General features: G+C 41.0%; 1 protein-coding gene across 1 annotated transcript in view; it reads right to left on the reverse strand.

Annotated features, from left to right (window-relative positions):
• DNAH7 (dynein axonemal heavy chain 7) overlaps positions 1-3,337 on the reverse strand; it is a 234,348-nt gene extending 231,011 nt beyond the window's left edge. The window contains exon 1 of the mRNA XM_082466856.1: positions 2,686-3,337. Within this exon, the coding sequence (XP_082322982.1) occupies positions 2,686-2,700 (15 nt within the window). The 5' untranslated portion in view covers positions 2,701-3,337. The remainder of the gene's footprint in view (positions 1-2,685) is intronic.
• Between the last annotated feature and the right edge of the window lie 15,777 nt (positions 3,338-19,114).

Genomic DNA, 19,114 nt, shown 5'->3' on the forward strand with positions numbered 1-19,114 from the left:
AGTTGTCTGATTAAATCAACAACCAGCTCTCAAAATTTAATAGGGTTGATTTAAATATAGTCATCATATGTTCTGAGTTATGGTTGTTAAAATTATCACCATGCTGTTGGCCTCATACCCAACTGTTTTCACTCTGATCTCCTTTTTAAGCAATAACATCAAGGAGACAGGATGAAGGAAAACAGAATGAGCATCATATAAATGCAAAACTACTTAATTTAACAACTAGAAAAAGCGCTAAGGTAGAGATAAGCTGACAGCTTTTCCCTCTTCTCTGCCCACAATCTGTACTGGATTTTGTGGGGAGCTTCGTGCTCTTTGGATATCTGTATTTTTAAACCTCTGAAAGTTCTTCAGCTGAAACTCAAAAAGCCTTGTGTTTTAACTAATTTTAAAAATGAAAGAAGCAGTTCCAAGAGATTTTTCTTTTAAATACCTAATTTAAGAGTTCAGATTGCTATTCCTGAAAAATGCCATGTCACTCTAAACCTTCCACTATTGAGATGAATATATTAAAATCTCCTTCAGCAAATATGATTTTACCACCTGCTCACTTTTTCAAACTAAATGAATACATAAGTAAATGTCACATAAAAATGTTATTTCCAAAAGTTTAATCCATTCTGTTTGTTTCAGGTTAAAATATAAAAGCTTTCACCCTTTCAAAAGGAAAACGATACTCAAAATTAGCATAAATGAAAGTATCAAGAGTTTTAAAATTACAGGTCAACAAAAGCAGCGAGAGAGGGACCTCTGCTGTTTAAAAATAGTATGTAGAAAATGTAAATAGTCCTAGATGGGCTCATGCCCATTCTTTAAAGATCCCACTGCCTTTTTAATAACAGAGGTTCCTTTGGGGTGGGGGCATGTAATTTCCAAACATCACTTTTATGAAGATTAAGTGAAACTTAAAACTCAACTGCCAATAGGTTTTTAGTGGACGCTTTTCAGTTGTAAATTGGTCAATTTGGGCTTTGTGAAACAACAGCTATTCAGAAATACCACTGCAAATATGGTAAATGCATATTTTAAATTTCAACACCATAGACTATGATTCAAGAGCAGGTCAAAGACTGATGTGGGCATCAAGAAAATAAGTTATTTTTGATTAATTAATGAATTAGGGTTTTGACATTTTCAGTTAGTAACCTACAACTCAGTGTTACTTTTAATCTTTCCACAATAAACTCTAACACTACCAAAAAAATTATAAAGCTTGAAAAAGAAAAGATTATAGTTTAGTGTCAAACCAAAAAGCTAAGCAAAATTTGCAGGCTTAAAAGCAACTGTTTTCCATTCAGTACCAGGATGCTTAGGGGGCTTTTTCCATACAAATCTAGAGAGTTAGAGTTGTTTTCTAGCTAGCCCAGAATAATGTCCACACTTAACGTCTTCCCATTCTGTTCTGGCATTAAAAAGTTTGACCATTGTTCAGCATTCCTTTTGTTTACAGTTACCCTTAAATTCAATAAAGAGTTCTGAAAAGTATCTACTGCAACATATGTTACCGAGCCAGGTTCCCTTTGTCAGAAGCACAGCAAGCCAAAACGCTGAGACATCGGAAGTTTGCAGCGAAGACAGGGCTTATTCACAAGGCAGCCAAGGAGAAGACAGAAGAACAAACCTCAAATCTGACTCCCGGAAGCCAAGGGGCTGGGGTATTTATGGGATAAAGAGTAACGCGTCGGGAGCGTGAGGAGCATGGGGAGGTGGGGAAAGGTGATTGGAAAAAGGTGTGGTAGGCGTGGTAATCACCCCTCTGCTCAGGTGTAACTAAGCCACAGGCCTCTAGTTTCAAAAATGCAGGCGCTTAACAGGATCTGAGGGTGGAGTTTTCAGCCCTCCGATGTCGAAAGGTCACCAAGCCATACTTCCATATGCCCAGTTGGAGGGTCAGGGAGCCTATGCCGTCTTAACTAGCTCAGCCTCAAAGAGACACAGCTGACTCCAAGCTCCTGCAAAACAACTCCGGCAAACATCTTATTGTTTAGGCTCCATGTGGAGTGGAGGACATGCAAGTCTTTTGTAGCAACAATTAAAAGCAAACTTGATTAGTGGAGGCCAGTGAAATGGATTTGACTAATGATGATTCCCCACGGTTTCATACGCATCTTTTGTTACATGCCACGGGGATGTTTTCCTAAGAAGAAATTCCATTTGCCACTTACCAAACCCTTTCATGTGTGGTATGGTATTGCATGGTATCTTGTTTGAACTTTGTAATAACCTTAGAAAGGAGGAAAAGTTGTTCTGATTCCTTGCCTTTGCATAAAAGAGAGAGGTTTAGAAAAACCAAGTGATTTGCCCAAAGTCGCACCGCTAGGAAGGGGCTTATATTCCAACCCTAGAGCCCAAATCCAAGGCAACTCCCCACCGAGCTTACCCCCAGACAAACGCAGCCACCATTAGCACACTGGGGACACTCTAGGGCTGTAATTTAAACTGCAGGCGCTCTGCTCCACTGTGTTTGGTTGTTATGACAACACCAAGTACGAACGGTTGGGAAGAGAACATATAAAAGTTTTCACCGAAAACGCTCAGTATCCCACATCATAAGTGGGATGAAAGAAGCTGTACCCCGCGAGGCCACAACTGCGGAGTCCGGAAGACCTAGGCTTCCATCACTTTTTAAACACAAGGGAAGCTTCGCAGCGGGACGAGCCTGGCGAGGAGCCAACCTCTCACCTGCTGGCTGCTCATGGCTGCGAGGACGCGCTGGTGGCACCCGGTGGCTCCTGGATCGCTCCTGCCAGGCGCCCCCAAGAACCGCTCGGACGAGAGATGCGGCGCCCGGGGACAAGGCAGTCTAGGCTCCCTCAGCGCCGGGGCTGTCTAGCTTCCCGGCTGCGTTCGTTGCTAAGCAACAGGCCCGCGCAGGTTCCATTTCCGGTCATCTGTTGCTCCTGGGACAGCACCCGGGAACTGGCAGTGCACTCCCGCGGGAGGCACTTTCCAGGGCGCTGGGTGGCGCCTGAGCCCGCGTGTTGCGTTAGCAGCGGCTGCGTAAATAGCTGAAGGCGGTGGGTGCTCTTCCTTCTGCCTTGAGGAGTAAATACCCTTGGATTACTGGCCGGTCACTTTTGCACCCTCCTAACTTAGCTGGGTGCTGCGGGCCCCTGCCTTACCTCCTATTTTCCTATTTAACTTTATCTGTGCCTAGGAGGTCTCAGAGGACTAGTGGAATGAAATGATTGCAGATTTCAATGCTTATGGGGGCAAGTGGAATTAGGAGAACAAAGCATGCAGAGCTTGGAACCAGTAAGCACCTTTCCTCTATGTTCCATGGGTTTACAACTCGCGTTCTTTTCTTGACTTTTCCCACACACTAGAAAACTATCCTTTACGCGATGAAGAGTGGTCCCCACTTGCCGCAACTGGAGAAAGCCCTCGCACAGAAACGAAGACCCAACACAGCCATAAATATAAAAATAAATAAATAAAATTAAAAAAAAAAAGAAAACTATCCTTCAGAAGAATACCAGGAAAAGAACCTTCAAGAATTCATTTAAACCAACATTCCCGGATGGTCTACTGCATGAAGGGTGCTGTGCTAAGGGCTAGGCATACAAACCTGACCAAGATGCCATCCCTTCAGCACCGGCTAAGGGAGTATTCAAATAAGCAGTTAAAATGCGGTGCAGGCAACATGGGAAGGAGGATCCTCAGGGAGAACACAAAGCAGGAACTTCTTAATTTCTCCTGGAAGATGTGGAAGGGATGTGAGATCTGAAGGAAGAAGACCTGGCCAGACAAACAGTGTTGAAAGCAAGCAGATTATATATATAAAGGCCCTAGACAAGGGTGGATGGCTGATGCAAGAATTAAAAGTAGTTCTGAAAGTCTGAAGAGTTGATTTGCGTAAAGGGAGTTAAAGAAAATCTAGAGATGAAGCTGAGGTGACACGCAGGTGCTATATCTTAAAGGACTCTTTAAAACATGGTGTAATAGGGAAGAACAAATCTAACTCCATTTTGGATCTGTTTCTTTTACTTTAACCTGTATTCTATTGTTTTCACTACAGTTAAGAATGTTGCCTAGAGCCTGAAATATACAGGACAGCCCATTCTCAAGGCTCTGACCTTTAAAGGTATAACACTTTTCCATTCATACAGAGATAAAAAGTTGCAGAACAGAGAATAACATTTGTCTTGTCAGAGGTTTACAGGAACATCATGACCTGACCTACCTGGACAGCTGCAAGAACAAAGGATTCCAACACCAAGAAGTTGGCAACAACCAACTACACCCCCTCCCCTTTTACTATAAAAGAAGCCTGACTTCTAACTTAGGTAAGACGGTTCTTTGGGACACTAGTCCACCATCTTCTCAGTCTGCTGGCTTTCCAAATAGAGTCACTATTCCTTGCCCCAACAACTTGTCTCTCTATTTATTGGCCTGTTGTGCTGCGAGCAGTATGAGCTTGGACTCGGTAACCATGGTATGGAGTTTAGACTTAAAGGGAAAATGATCTCCACTGAAAAGTGTTTTGTTCGGAAATTATAAGAGCCCATCCTAAAATTCACAGGAAATTTCAAGGGACCTAGAAGAGGCAAAACACTCTTGAAAAAGAACAAAGTTGAAGGACTCACAATTCCTGATATCAAAACTTAATACAAAGCTGCAGAATTAAAAACTGTCTTTTCAACAAATGGAGCTGGGAAAACTGGAGATCCACATGTAAAAGAATGAAATTGGCCTAACACCATATACAAAAATTAACTAAAAATGGATTAAAGTCCTAAACGTAAGAGCTAAAACTATGAAACTTTTAGAAGAAAACATAAGGGAAAAGCTTCATGACATTGGATTTGGCAATGATTTCTTGGATATGACACCAACTGCATAAGCAACAAAAGAAAAAATAGACAAATTGGACTTCATCAAAATTTAAAACCTTTGTTCATCAAAGAACAGTGAAAAGGTAGCCCACAGAATGGGAGCAAGTATTTTGCAAATTCCGTATCTGATAGGGATTAATATCCAGGATATATCGAGAATTCCTAAAACTCAACAGTAACAAACAATCTGATTTTTAAAAATGGCAAAGGACTCAATAAGACATTTTCCCAAAACAGATATACAAATGGCCTATGAACACATGAAAAGATGCTCTGTATCACTAATCATCAGGGATATGCAAATCAAAACCACGAGAGTGGTTATTATTAAAAAGAGAAGCAATAAAAAGTGTTGACGAGGATATGGAAAAATTGGAACCCTCATACACTACCGATAGGAATGCAAAATGGTGCAGCCCTTATGGAAGACAATATTGCAGCTCCTTAAAAACTTAAAAATAGAGTTACCATATGATCCAGCAATTCTACTGCTGGTATTTGCCCAAAAGAACTGAAAGCAGGAACACAAACATATGTGTACATCCGTGTTTATAGCAGCATTATGCACAGCAACCAAAAGGTAGAAGAAACCCAAGCACCCATCTAAGGATGAATGGATAAATAAAATACGGTAATACAATGGCAATTTTTTTCATAGTGTGCCTACTGGTATTTATTTATTTTTAAAAGTTATATAGGCATATGAAAAATGCTCAAAATAGAACAAAATTTTACAAGAAATAAGTCTCCCACACCTGACCCATTTTCCACCTCCTCAGAGACGACCAGTGTTACTACTTTCTTTGGTGGATTCTAGAAATTTCCATACATAAATAGACATATATAGCTATTTTATTTATATAAATGTTTGCATACTACACAGTCTATTCTGTAATTTGCTTTTCCGATTCACAATATATCTCAGAGATGGATCCATACCACGCACTCACTCTTTTTGACACTGCACAGTGTTCCACGGCAGGGTCTCCACAATTTCTTAACCAGTCCATTGTTGATGGGTACAATGGGAATATTGTTCAGCCTTAAAAAGAAAGGAAATTCTGACACATGCTACACCATGGATGAACCATAAAGGCATTATGCTAACTAAAATTAGTCAGTCACAGAAGAACAAATACTGTATGACTCTACTCACATAAGGTACCTAGTCCAATTCATATAAACAGAATGGTGGTTGTCAGGGGTTGTGGGTAGGGGGGAATGAGATATTATTTTTCAAAGGGTACAGAGTTTCAGTTTTTGCAAGATGAAAAAAATTCCAAAGATGAATGGCAGTGGTAGGTGCACAACAGTGTGAATGTACTTAATGCCACTGAACCGTACACTTAAAAATGGTTAAAATTGTAAACTTTATGTTATGTATATTTTACAGTTAAAAAATTTTAAATTCTTTTTTAAAAAGAGGAAAACTAAAGCCAAATAACGAGAAGGAAGAGGAGGAATGACAGGATATTTCATTTTTTTAATGATGCTTTATTAAGCAATTGATTTGACAGAAATATTTGTTATATAAACTTAATTACTGACAAGTTTCTTTTTTTCTTTCCTTTTTTTTTTTTTTGGCCATGCCATGTGGCATGCAGGATCTTAGTTCCCTGACCAGGGATCAAACCCGCGCCCCCTGCAGTGAAAGTCTTAACCACGGGACTATTATGAGAGTTCCGCAAGAGATGATGGTGGCTGGAACTGGGGTAGTGATGGAGGTAATAGAGATTCAAGAGATATTTAGGAGGTGGTTTCACTAGAATGTGGATGTTTAAAATGGAGAAATAAGATTGAGGATCATTTTACTGCTTTGGATACCTGTATGAATGATGAGATAGAGAAAGGAGGAAGAGGAGTGGGCTTTAAAGAGAAAGCGATGAGTGTGGAACATGGCGACTGTGAGATAACTACAAGATATGTAAGTGCATATATGGCCAGTAGGTATTGTACATAGCAGTCAAAGCTCAGAAGATAAATTCTGAGCTAAGGACATGGATTTGAGACTCATTAACATATAAGTGACATACAGTCCATAAGCATAGATGAGATGGCTCAGGGAGTATGTAGACCAAGAAAAGAAGAGAATCTAGTATAAAAAACAAACAATATTTGAAAGTTAGCTGGAAGGGAACCCTGGAAGGAGAACTGAAAAGTGGCCAGAGACAATTGGGAACTGAGAGTATAGACCCATGGAAACCAAAGAAAACAATATTTCAAGAAGGAGAATTTGGTCAACACTGTCAAATGCTTTGGAACGGAGATTCAAAAGTATCCATTGGATAGAGCAATAAGGAAGTCACTGGTGAACATGGCAAAGGGATTTCAGTACAATGAGGTAGGAGGATGTGGGTCCAGATACCAGAGGTTGGAGAATGAAGGGAGGGAGACCGCCAGTGTAGGCAAATCTTCAAAAAGCATGGGTTATGGACAAGAGGGATGGAGTGGGGGTTGAGGGGAGTCATGGATACAAAGACCTTATTTTTTCAAACAAGAGAGTTTTGCTTATATTTATATGCAAATGGTAAGGGGGAGGAGGAAGATGAAGGGAAAAGTTAAAAGGAGATAGAATTACTTCCAGATGAAGAGACACCCTGTAGGGACACTCACAAAAGGAGGAAGAAGGATGCATGGAGATGTGGGTGTTGAGAAGTTTGCTAGTGTGTAGTTGGGGGCATTTCCAAAAAGTGAGTATCATTTTCTCTGTGACGTAGAAAGCGATATCACCTACTAAGAACTAGAGGGAAGGTAGGAGTCAGGGGTTAAAGGAAAATTTGAGTGGAACGAAGTAGTTTTGAAATGACTACTTGGCAGAAAAGAAGAGAGAACAGAAGTGATCGAGGAAATTTAGGAAAGGCCTGGATGAAGTTGAAGCCTCTGAATTAGTGGTGACAGAAATCTACACTCCAAAGATGTTCAACAGACCAGGCTCAGGTTCAGAGAAGACCAACACACAGCACATTCCCCAGGCCAGTATGACAGCAGGATAACTGGTGGCTCACAGATAGACTAGAGAAAGAGGTAGACAGACCACTTCAGACTGGCAGGTGCCAGGTTTAATAAGCCAGGGAACTTACATACGAGACTTGTCGTGGGTACCTGCAAAATGCTTACATCTCCGCACCCACCTGCCAGAATCTTCAAAGTTTATATGGAGGCATTAACGGGGTTCAGTCACATATATGGTCCAGATGGTCTCAAGAACACATTGTTCTATAAGGCTGTGTCTTTGGAAACAGCTCCCACTGTGAGAACAGAGGAATGTACACTCCAAGGACAGGGGAGGGAATGGGGAGCCTCTGATTGCCTGGGTCCACCTTGTGGGTCAACCAGCAGTCACATCCTCTCAATGACCTCCAGCAACAACAGAGCAAGAGAATGGGGCATCTGGTAGGAGTGAAGTTGAAATAAAGAATCTCAGAACCGAAAATCAGTAGAGGAAGAAAGGGCTGTTGAATGGGGTAGGTGGGGTCTTCCTGAGGGTAACACAATTGGTGGCTCTAACTATCAAAGCAGAAAGGATAAGAGTGAGGGTATTGACTCTGTGATTTCAGGAGTGGAGCAATTCCAGATGTTGACAAGGTACCCAACCAGCTGTGGACATGGGTGACTAAAGTAAAGGACTTTGCCCGTGGAAATTCAAGGAACTAAGTTGCTAAGGCTATGGCTGTTCCCAGGTATGCTGAAGTGGTGGAGTGGAGAGGACAACCATGAGCCGAAGTCCTCAATGAATGAAGCAGGAGAAAAGGAGAGAAGATGCTATGAGCCTAAAATTAGTAAGAATTTTTCACTAGAAAACAGAGAATAAATGCTGAAGACCCCATCTCCTGAACTTGGAATGTGGAAGAATTGAAAATCCCACATAGAAACAGACCCTTCAGGGAGAGACAAACTTCAGTCAAAACCTGGAGATAGGGGTAAGGTTCAGAGACTGAGGGGAAGAGGTAGAGTGCTTTCATAGCCCCAGGGCACAGTGAAAAGATCTGAAAGCCAGCAGAGTGCTGGAAGGTTGAGTCAACCAAAGAGAAGCAAAAAGCACTTAGAAAGTAAGACTACGAGAAGCAAAAAAAATGACCTTTAAGGGCTCACACCACTGGCAATAACCAAGAGATATAAAGGGGTGATTGGTTTAGTGACTGCCCTACATGCTGCCCAAAGAACTAGTCCCAACAGCTCCCAGGTGTTAGAAGAAATTAGGGCTCTTGGTAGAAACCCAGCACCAACTGGATTGCTTCATGAAGGGTACCTGTCCACATGAGCAGGCCAGCGAGAAACAGAAGGAGTCACAGCAACAGTCTAGACAGAGATGAGCCTGAAAAGTCAGCCATTCACCTTTTCCCCATCTGTGAACTTTCCTTCTTCAGTATTCAACCATCTCACTCTCTGCTCACCACAACCTCAAAAGCCATAATTGAAATAAACAAGCAGCAGGGTACTCTGACTTTCTACATTGTCTCCATTTCTAGCTCCCCTTGGGGTCAATTTCTCAGTTGCAGAATCCTGTTTCTAAATTTGTCTTCTGTGGTGCACCTTGCCACCATTATGGAAGGAAAAATAATTTTATAAAAATTGGCAAAGACAGTTCTTTTGTATTTGTCAGTTATTGTGATCCCTGTCAAGCAAGAGGAATATGGCTCCAGGGACTGAATTCCCATTGTAATTTTCATAGCAGTCAGTAATGTCACCAACCATACTGCGGCTGAGATGTAATCCCTGTCCTCACCACTCAGGTTAAGGCAGGCTCAAAAACCTGACGAGAATCAATATATTTCAAAAAATATTAGGAATGAATTTTTGATTAGACATGTTGGACCATTGGATTGCTCAAGTTATAGAAAGACACTTTACTGCTCCTGTTATTTGTCTCCTTGAAAGACTGCATCATGCAATTACTTAGGGCTTAGTTTGGGTACTCTTATCTATATGCTTTTGACTTACTAATCTACAAATATGGAAATCCATTTTAAGAGAAACCATCTGGGAACAGAAACTGGTTACCTCAGTTAACCAAATATGAAAGACCACATAGAGAACAGAAATTGACTTGCTGAAATTTTGGTTCCCTGAGTGTCAAGGTCAGTTGCATTTATGATCTTGTGTTTTCTTTGATGGTTTGGGTGTTTTTTGCTAAAATTTATTTTATTAGACACGAACCAAATGCTTTCTTAAGGACTGTATGCCCAAATTTGTGCTGAGTCTATGGGAATCTTTTATGAGAAGATATTTTATTTTCCTTTAAAATATATAAGCTTATGTTGCTGAGTTCCGACTTATGTTGTTATTTGTTACTATTTATTATTTTACCTTCAGCTTTTGAAACTGTAGCATGTATGAAAGGAAGGAGTGTGAGTTACACATGTTCCTTTTGAGGCAGTGTGGTAGCTTTTTATGATTGTGGGGCATGGTATGAGGCTGAGAAAATTAAGTGTACAACTTAAAGCAGAGTCCAGGATACCGTGTTCTTTTCTCTGCCCATGCCTTTCTTTGTGAACCTGTGCTCATCCTCATCTTCCTCATCTTGCTCAGTCAACAAATATGTCTTGAACACCAGCTGTGGGCCAGGCACTGTTCTAGGCATGGGAGAGACAGGGGGCAGCCAAGACCTCAGCCCTCGTTCTAGTGAAGAGAAAGAGAAAACTAGCAAGAAAAAAAATAAGTATATTAATCAATTATTTATTTCAGATGATGAAAATGCAAGAAGAAAATGAAACAGGGTAATGGGAGACTGCAGTCAAGGAAATTCTCTCTGAGGAGGAAACATTTGAGCTGAGACTTGAATGACAAAAAGGAACCAGCCTTTCAAAGATGAGTTTCCCAGGAAATGGCCAAGCCTAAATGTGAGAATGAACTCGACACATTCAAGGGCCTGAAGAAGGCCAGGAACACAGTGAGGAAGGATCTTATTTTAATTGGGCGGAGAAACTATGAACTGAAATGAAGCAGGAGTGGAAGCGGGAAGGCCAATTAGGAGCCTCTTGGGGTAGGTCAGGGAAGTAACAACGGTGGCTTGAACTTGGGGAAAGTAATGGAGATGGAGAGAAGGGGACAAATCAGGGATATATTTTGGAGAAAAACCCGATAGGACTTGCTGATGGACTCAATGTAAGGAATGAGAATAGGGTAAAATGATTGTTAGGGTTTTTTGTCTGAGCTACTTCGTAGGTGGTAGTACTTTTAACTGAAACGCAAAGCGGGGTTTGGGGGCACATGCTGGAAGGTGCAAGAAAATAAAGAAACTTGGTTTTCAAACACGTTAAGTTTGAGATGCCTGTTAGATGTCCGAGTGAGATGTTGAGGAGACTGAAAGCTATACAACCCTGGCTATAGCTCTGGTCAAGGAACAGATTAGAAGTTCAGCCGTAGACAGACGGTAACTGAAGCCATGAGATTAGACGAAATCAAGTAAGACAGAGTAAGTAGAAACAAAAAGAAAGGTGGTCCAAGGATCAAGCCCCAGGGCTCTCATATTCTCTTTCTGGAAACTAGAAATTTAAAAATTACGTACTTTGTCAACCCTTTAACAGAGAGTTATGCAGTACAAAGTTAGAGTTACAACAGATATCTTAGATACAAAAGAATCCTATGACATTTGGTTGACAATTCATGCATGTGGTATTTGTTTGTGAAAATATTGAGCTATATATGGACCAATTCCCATAAAAACAAATAATGAAGCTGGCTTATTACCACACATTGACCTTTGTTCGACTAATCACAACCAGATCTGGAAAAACACAAGATTGCACTTGGTTTCTTTGAACACTAGAGGGAGATATATACACCTGCAAATTAAGGAAACATTTTTTCCTATACAACCACTTTTACCACAGAATCATAGAATATTTAAAATTTTGATATTCTTGCAATCATCAAGAAATTAGTCATGGGCTAATGCTAAAATAAATTACACATGTTTGGAAAGTAACCCAATTTCTTTGTTAAACCAGGTTTTACTAAAAGGTTATTTCGTATATGCTTATGATACGCTATATTGTCAGGTGACGTCTTAGTCATTTTTCTCTTGGGCAATGTGAAGCAATAATATAAAAATCAGTCCTTTTTTTTTTTTTTTAGATTACAGTCCATTTTTATTTGGGGAAACATCAGTGTTTCCTCCCCAGGAATTCTGGTAGTATGCTCATTGTAAGCCAAAGTGTCAAAAGCTTTGACTCTCGACCTTATGTCTGTGGATGCTGGGAACGTGCTGTACTTCATCATGTTCAGTGTTTTTCAGGTGGCTTAAAGGTCATTGGCACTGACTTAATTCTGGGCTTTTTATTTGCCCAATAAAATGCTCTTCGACTTTGCTAGGTAATCGCATAGATATGTAGTGTTTTCATGATTGCTTGAGGCAGCTAGACAACTTTTTCTTTATTTACTTTGGTAATCTTTCCAAGGAACACACTGTAAAGTGTCCTCTTTTCCTGATCAAAGGTTGAATATGAGCCTGATCCAACAGCTCTTAGCCTACCAAATACTTTCTTTGACCTTGTAACTAATTTAATGAGCCCTCTTTTCTGTAACTTCAACACTGAAATGCTTCTGGTAATTGAAGGGAGAAAAATGTCTTTTCTATCCCTAGGGAAGGAGTATAGAGTAGGAAAAGAGGCTATTTTCTCGAATCAAAGCTGGTATGAATCCTGACTTTGGATGGATGTTAACTAAACATATTACGGTCATCATTTCACAATGTATATGTATATCAAATCATTATGTTGTACAACTTAAACTCATACAATGTTATGTGACAATTATATCTCAAAAAAAAAAAAAAATCCCGACTTTGTCTCTACTGGCTGGTGAAGGCAAACAAGTTACTTTGCATTTCTGAACTACTATTTTCTTTTTCTAAATTGGAATCACAATCTTTCAGAATTGTTGTGTAGACTGATTCAGATACTATAGGAAAAGCAGCTAGCTTAGCTCCTAGTAAAAAGCACACATTGCAAGTTCCCTGGGCCTTCCTCTTTTCCTTCCATGTGAAATGCTTTATAAAATAACCCTATAAATCATATGTTCATAGATTATGTGCTATGAAGTATTTGTCAAGTGCTGGTGTTATGTACGGAATGTGACCTGGGCCATATTGCAGGTGTATTGCCCTGTGCTCTATAGGACAAGGACACATATAGGACCTTTCCAAGTGACCAACCACTCATAAATATGGGCTTGTGAGTGGGGAGAGGGGAGGGGTGGCACTGCAAATCTAGTGAGGACTGTTATCCCTGAAATGAATGACTTCCCCTTTCCCTCCACAAATGTAAATTCCACCTCCCCACCCCCATAAAGGTCCAGTTCAAATCCTCCTTTTTCCAAGAGACTTCTCAGCCTAAATGAACTCACCTCTCAAACCACCTATAACATTGACCCAATTCAATCATCTGGCAATTCATGCCTGGCATTCCTACGTAACCATTTCATTTACATATGTCTCCCCAACCAGGTAGGTTCTTATAAGGCACAGTTGCTACTATGTCATATTTCGTAGTGCTTCACTTTAACATATATCACAGTGCTCTACATGAGGCAGGCTGTATTTGGATGTATTTCCATGTCAGTTTTCCTTCAACTTACTTTGTGGCATGCAGTTTGACAATGGAACTCATCCAGAGTAACTGTGTAGGTACAGCTTAGATCATTCTGCTGACAACATCTGAAAGTTATCTCTTTCCTTTAAACTATAGATTGTTAAAAAGAAAGAACCAAAAAGTATAACATAGTAGTCTTACATTTGTGCCATTTACTCTGCTACTTCTGCCATGATTTTTGATGAGTATTCACTTTCAGTTGGAACAGATTTGTTTCCATGATGTAATGATCATCACTCACAGATAAAGTACAGCAGAGAGTGTGTGATAAACATTTTCCTCACCAGCAAGCCACTTTTTTTCTTTTTAAACCTCTTAGTCAGATCTTATTATTGGTCACAAGATGTATGAGTGGTAATGTGACACCTGTAAAATTCTGAGAGTTGGCATTCATGACTCCAATTTTACATACACAGAATGGAAATAGACAATGAAATTTTATCATTGTTTATTATCCAAAGTGGAGAATGAAACGGTGCTGAAGCTGGAATTAGGATGCTCTTCAAGGTCATGATGGGTAAAGGTTCACGCATGAAATGGATCACCTCGTCCCCAAGTGTCAAACCATAACACAGGAAAGTCATAATCCTAAATCTTTACTTAGCAGCTCTGTGATGTGACCCTCTTGAAGTGTGACTCTGCTTTAGGCAGGCCCCACCTTTCCTCTAAGCACCTAGACAAGGTTCCATGTTCTTCAAGAAAACAGTACAGGAACGTACCTTCAAATACGAATAAATATAACTGAAGCAGCATTACTTTCAAAAGAGTTGTATGGTAATGTATTTTTTAAAGAATATTCAGGTAATGGTGACAGTTTTTAAAAAATAGATGCAGAAAAATATATGGAAGAGGACTCCTTCCCTTCTACTTTTAATCATTCACAAATCTCTCAGCTGCTAAATTAAATGTATAATTCACATTATCTTCTAAATTCTAAACCATCTCTCCTTCCTTTCATATCCTAAATCCTTAAATCGGTGGTCTTTACCCACTTAATCCATTTTCCAGTTCTTGCCATTTGAGCTCTTTGAAAATTGGCCTCTCTACTCTGGCTTCTCTTTCCTCAGTCCGTTGAACTAGCCTAATATCACTAATGACCTTGACCCACATCTCATTTTTCTTAACTGCTATTCAGAATTTGATGTTGCTATTGCTTCCTGCTTAAAATGATCTCCTTTCTGGTCTTGTGTGACTGTGCAGCCTCATTCTAGTTCTCTCACACTTTTCTGGCTTTTCCTTGCTTGTCCATCCATTTGTACATATTCTTTAAACCTCAGCGGGTACCCTCTCCCCTCAGTTCTCATGCCAATGGCTCATCTACTCTTAAAGCTTCATTTAAAACCTTGATGCTTATGGCTCCCAAGTCTGTGTCCCCTGCTATGTTCTCTCTCACTTGAATACCTATCTCCTGTGTCCAATGATCCACATGAATTTTCCCTTTAATTCCCTTTCAATGTAATTCTGTCCAGAACTACAGAGCCAAAGCTGATCTTCTCTTCCCAAATTTTCATTTTACCTGCAGTCTGAGCTCAATGTCTTGAGTTCATCTTGGGTTTCTCCTTGTCTTCCAAATCCAAATCCAGTCAGTTTCTGTTATTACTTTTTCTTGGAAAGTCTTATAGATCTTCTCTCCCTTCCAATCATACTGCTGCTTTTGAAATCTAGGCTCCGAACACCTAGATAACTGTATGGGTCTTTAAATTGGGTCTTTTTTGTTTGTTTGGTTGGTTGGTTGCTTGGTTTTCTTTTGTTTCTTTGTTTTGGGTTTTGGTCCTCAGTCTATCGAGTACACACTTAAAGGCAAAAAACACTAAAATAATGCAGAATGACTCCATCTTGGGTTTGGTGTCATCAACTTCTATTTCAGAAGACTATCTTTCAACTCCCTCCTCCTTACCAATCCAGACTTATCTCCCACCCTTCTCTTCCCTATGCAGCCTCTATATTGTGCAACATAGAACTTCTACTCAGATTGTGATCCTCCACATTTTGACTGAGTTTACTTTTCCTTTGTATTTTTCTTTATCTAACTTTATTCCAACCAAACTCAAAGGCACTCTATCAATTAAGCTTGTGCTCAAACATCTAAAATGGTCTATTCTTTTTTAAAACAAGAATTCACATGGTATCATCTTCTAATTTATTAACCATTATTGTTTGCATGAATGCTATTCTCTCTTTTACTATGTTTAAGTCCCAGTTTAAAGATCACTTCCTCTACAGCATTCCCTGACCCTCCCAGGCCTGGTATCCCCCAAAGAAACCTGGCATAGTTATAGACGTGAAATTGAACAGATGCAAAAATATTCCAGTTGTTCTATATTTTGGAGAAGAATGACCTTGACGAAATTAATTGCCTTCTCAGACCCAAAGGATGCATACATAAATTAACAGGGAAAGAGGATATTTTTCTAGGTTAAGGTTGGTATTATTAGTAGAAGCAATAAATAGAACTGAACTCTCAGAGTTATTCTACTTTCAGTGAAATTAAGCAATAGCTTTTCACTACGGTCTATGAAATACTTATCACTATAGTGTATATAAAATCATTATTTTTGTTTTTATAACCTTTTCTCTAATTACAGAAATAACAAATTGATACCATAATGGTGAATACATGTAATTATACATTTGTTATAGAATGTACAACACAGAGTGAACCCTGTGTGTGTACATACACACACACACACACATACACACACACACTGATTGCTTGACCTGTTCCACAGGTCCCTGAGGCTCCATCCACTTTTTTCCCTCCAGTTTTTGCTCTCTGTGCTTCAGTTTTGATAGTTCCTGTGCCCCGTCTTCAAGTCTTTTTTTCTTTTCTCCTGCTCTTATTGTTTCTAATTTATCACTGAAAAAAATCTCCTTGAAGATGCTTTCATTGACCAGCTCCTCTCTAAGCCACCTGCCCTCCTATATTTCTGCCTAATAACACACTGTAACCAGCATCCGATGGGCCTGTTAGAGCAAAGATTTTGCTCTTCCCTCTCCCCCTCCACTTCCTTCTTGTACTGTCAGTGGGGAATCTTCCTCTCTTAAAGGATTTCAACAATAACTCAGCCCCAGGAACTGAAGTCATGCTTGGTGAGTTTCTAGCCTCATTTTTTTTGTCTATTTTTCAATCCCCATTGGCCAGGAGCCCCCTTCTAGAAATCAACACATCATGACTGTTCTGTAACATGTACCTTCCAGGTGACCTTCATGTGGAACAAACTTGGAGAATCACAGACTCATTTCAGTAACATGGCATTGACCAAGCTATCCATTTCTATCCCCGTTGGAGGGGTTTACTTAGTGGCTCTCCTCTGTGAAGGGAATCTTCCATCTGCAATCTGAAGAAGAAAGTTTCCACTGGTCATGTTTCTGCCAAGGCTCTGTCCCATCACATCTTTCCACTCCTCCAACACACACACACACAAACACACACACATACACACAGAATATACCACTTCTAAGCACCCACTATAGTCACTGTTTCCATACAGATACAAAATCCTTTTCTGTTACAAGAAGCTGATCATTTTGTCACAATATCATTATCTCTATAGGTTGGCCTTTTGGTTTTTAGTAATAATCTTACATAGAGATGTACTTGAATAGGACATGGTACTTAGCCAAAGAATCCAGAAGGCTTGCTCAAAAACATTTCTTGTTGGGTCAGCCTTTATTAAATCCTCCCCAGGAGCTGATATTTTGGGAACAAAATATTACTGGTAAAGAGAAGCATGTGAAGTTTCCAAAAGCAAAAGAGTATGTAACCAATGAAAGGATAAAATTTCAAGGCCTGTACAGTAAAGCAGCTGTTAGATGATTTACTGGAAAATTCCTCCAAAACATAACAGAGGCTTCCTACTACAAAGGAAATATTTTCCTTCAAATCCATAATATTAAAGTTCACTATGTTATGTACTCAAAAGACCTCTCTAATAAAACCTGGGATTTTCACAATGACCTCCACCTTAGGGACTTGACTTTCTTTCCATCCGTCCGAACAGCCAGGGCGCCACTGGTGTGAGAGTCACGATGTGTGTTCTAAACTTCAGAGATTCATTCCTTTTGTGCAGTTTCCAGTGTCAATAACAGGCTAGGACTTCACTTCTCAGACATACCAGTGACTCATGCTAAACTAAGCAAAGGAGATAACCTCTCACTTTCAATTAGAGGAATTATCTTAGACCCGCCAGCATGTGTGGATTTACAAGGCAGCAAGGACAAGTGCAAAGCAATACTTGTGAGGGGAGGGGAGGGGTGAGGGAGAGAAAAACAGACTCTGGCCAGGACCTCCCCTTAGCTTTCTCCATGGGTGACCAACACGCAGGTGGACTTTCTCAGCTGCTCCAGCGCCTGAGCGTTCTGGCCGAGTCCTGGTCGAGGCCTGTGACAGTGACCAGAGAGTGAAGGCGACTCCACAGAGCAGTGGCCATGGGAGCGCCCCTGTGACCGAATGGGCCAAAAAGCTCTTAATAATTCCCCAAACCCAAACTTCCCCATCTAACCTCATCCTTGACTCTGCTCACCCACGAGACCGTTTATTAGGAGTTATCAGCAACCACTTGGACTCTTAAGGTCGTATTTGCACGTAAAACAGCCTCTGGCTCAGACTTCAAGGAGGAGCCCACCTGTACAAAGGGCACTATTGAGCTTGCTGAGGGGTAATCCCTCCCAGGGCTTTGATCAACAAGAGAAAAGCAGAAATGGTAGTGGAGGAAAGAGACGCAGTGGCACAGGCTGAAGTCAGAACCAGGGGCGGCCCCCGCCACGTGCCTCCTTTCGGATTTTGAATGTGCCAACCAGGTGCAGCCCGCCTGTCCCTGGATGTGCCAGGGGTGTGGGCTAGGCCATCACAGCAGGAGAAGCGCTCCCCAGAAGACCGCCCTTTATCTGCTCGCTGATGAATGGCAAGGAGGCTGCTCTGAGCCTTGTTTGGATATTCAGACGGCCAGAAAGGGCACGGCTTCAATATGCTCATCTAGTTGATTGAACCTCCAGGCTAAACAATCCTACTTTTCTTAAGAAATGAACATGGAAATGGTCCATTGGCAACAGGAACACTGATGCTGGAATGATTTGCTCAGTAACTATGACACGCCCCTATGACACATGAGTCAAACGTCCGGAGCTGGATTGTGACCCACGCCGATATCGTGGGAGCAGGAGGACGGAGCTCTCCACGTACAGGCTCCGCCTTGGCCTCCTGAGGCCACGAGGCAGTGAAGGATTGAGTCCCTGTGTCGGTGACTCAGCTCTGCCTCTGCTCTGGGAAGATAAATTAGGTGCCATGTGCTTTACTCTAGGTGAAATAGGCTATTCAGGGAAAAATGTCAAAAGACTTCAAAAAGATTCCGGTCAATATGAAAGGTCCCCTATCAGAAGAGGTGCATATTGGGGCCATGACAAGAACTTCTTCCTTCCTTGTGAAAAAATAGTATCTTCTAAGTTGTTGACAACTGTTTACTGCATGGGCCCTTCGAGTTGGGCTGATAAGGAGGGAGGCAAACCCCACTTCCAGTGATACTCTGCAGGCTGTGAGGGCAGCAGGCCCCCTGCCCTGCACCACGTGCTACCGCCCCTGTCCCAGCTGAGGAGCAGCTATGAAGTCTGTTCTCATCACAGCAGCGAATGGTCCCGGGGCCTATTATCTCCACGTGGTAGGAGATACCCGGGGATCGGCTGGAGAGT

Source organism: Balaenoptera physalus (assembly GCF_965194825.1).
Source record: "Balaenoptera physalus genome assembly, chromosome: 6".
Taxonomy (NCBI): Eukaryota; Metazoa; Chordata; class Mammalia; order Artiodactyla; family Balaenopteridae; genus Balaenoptera; species Balaenoptera physalus.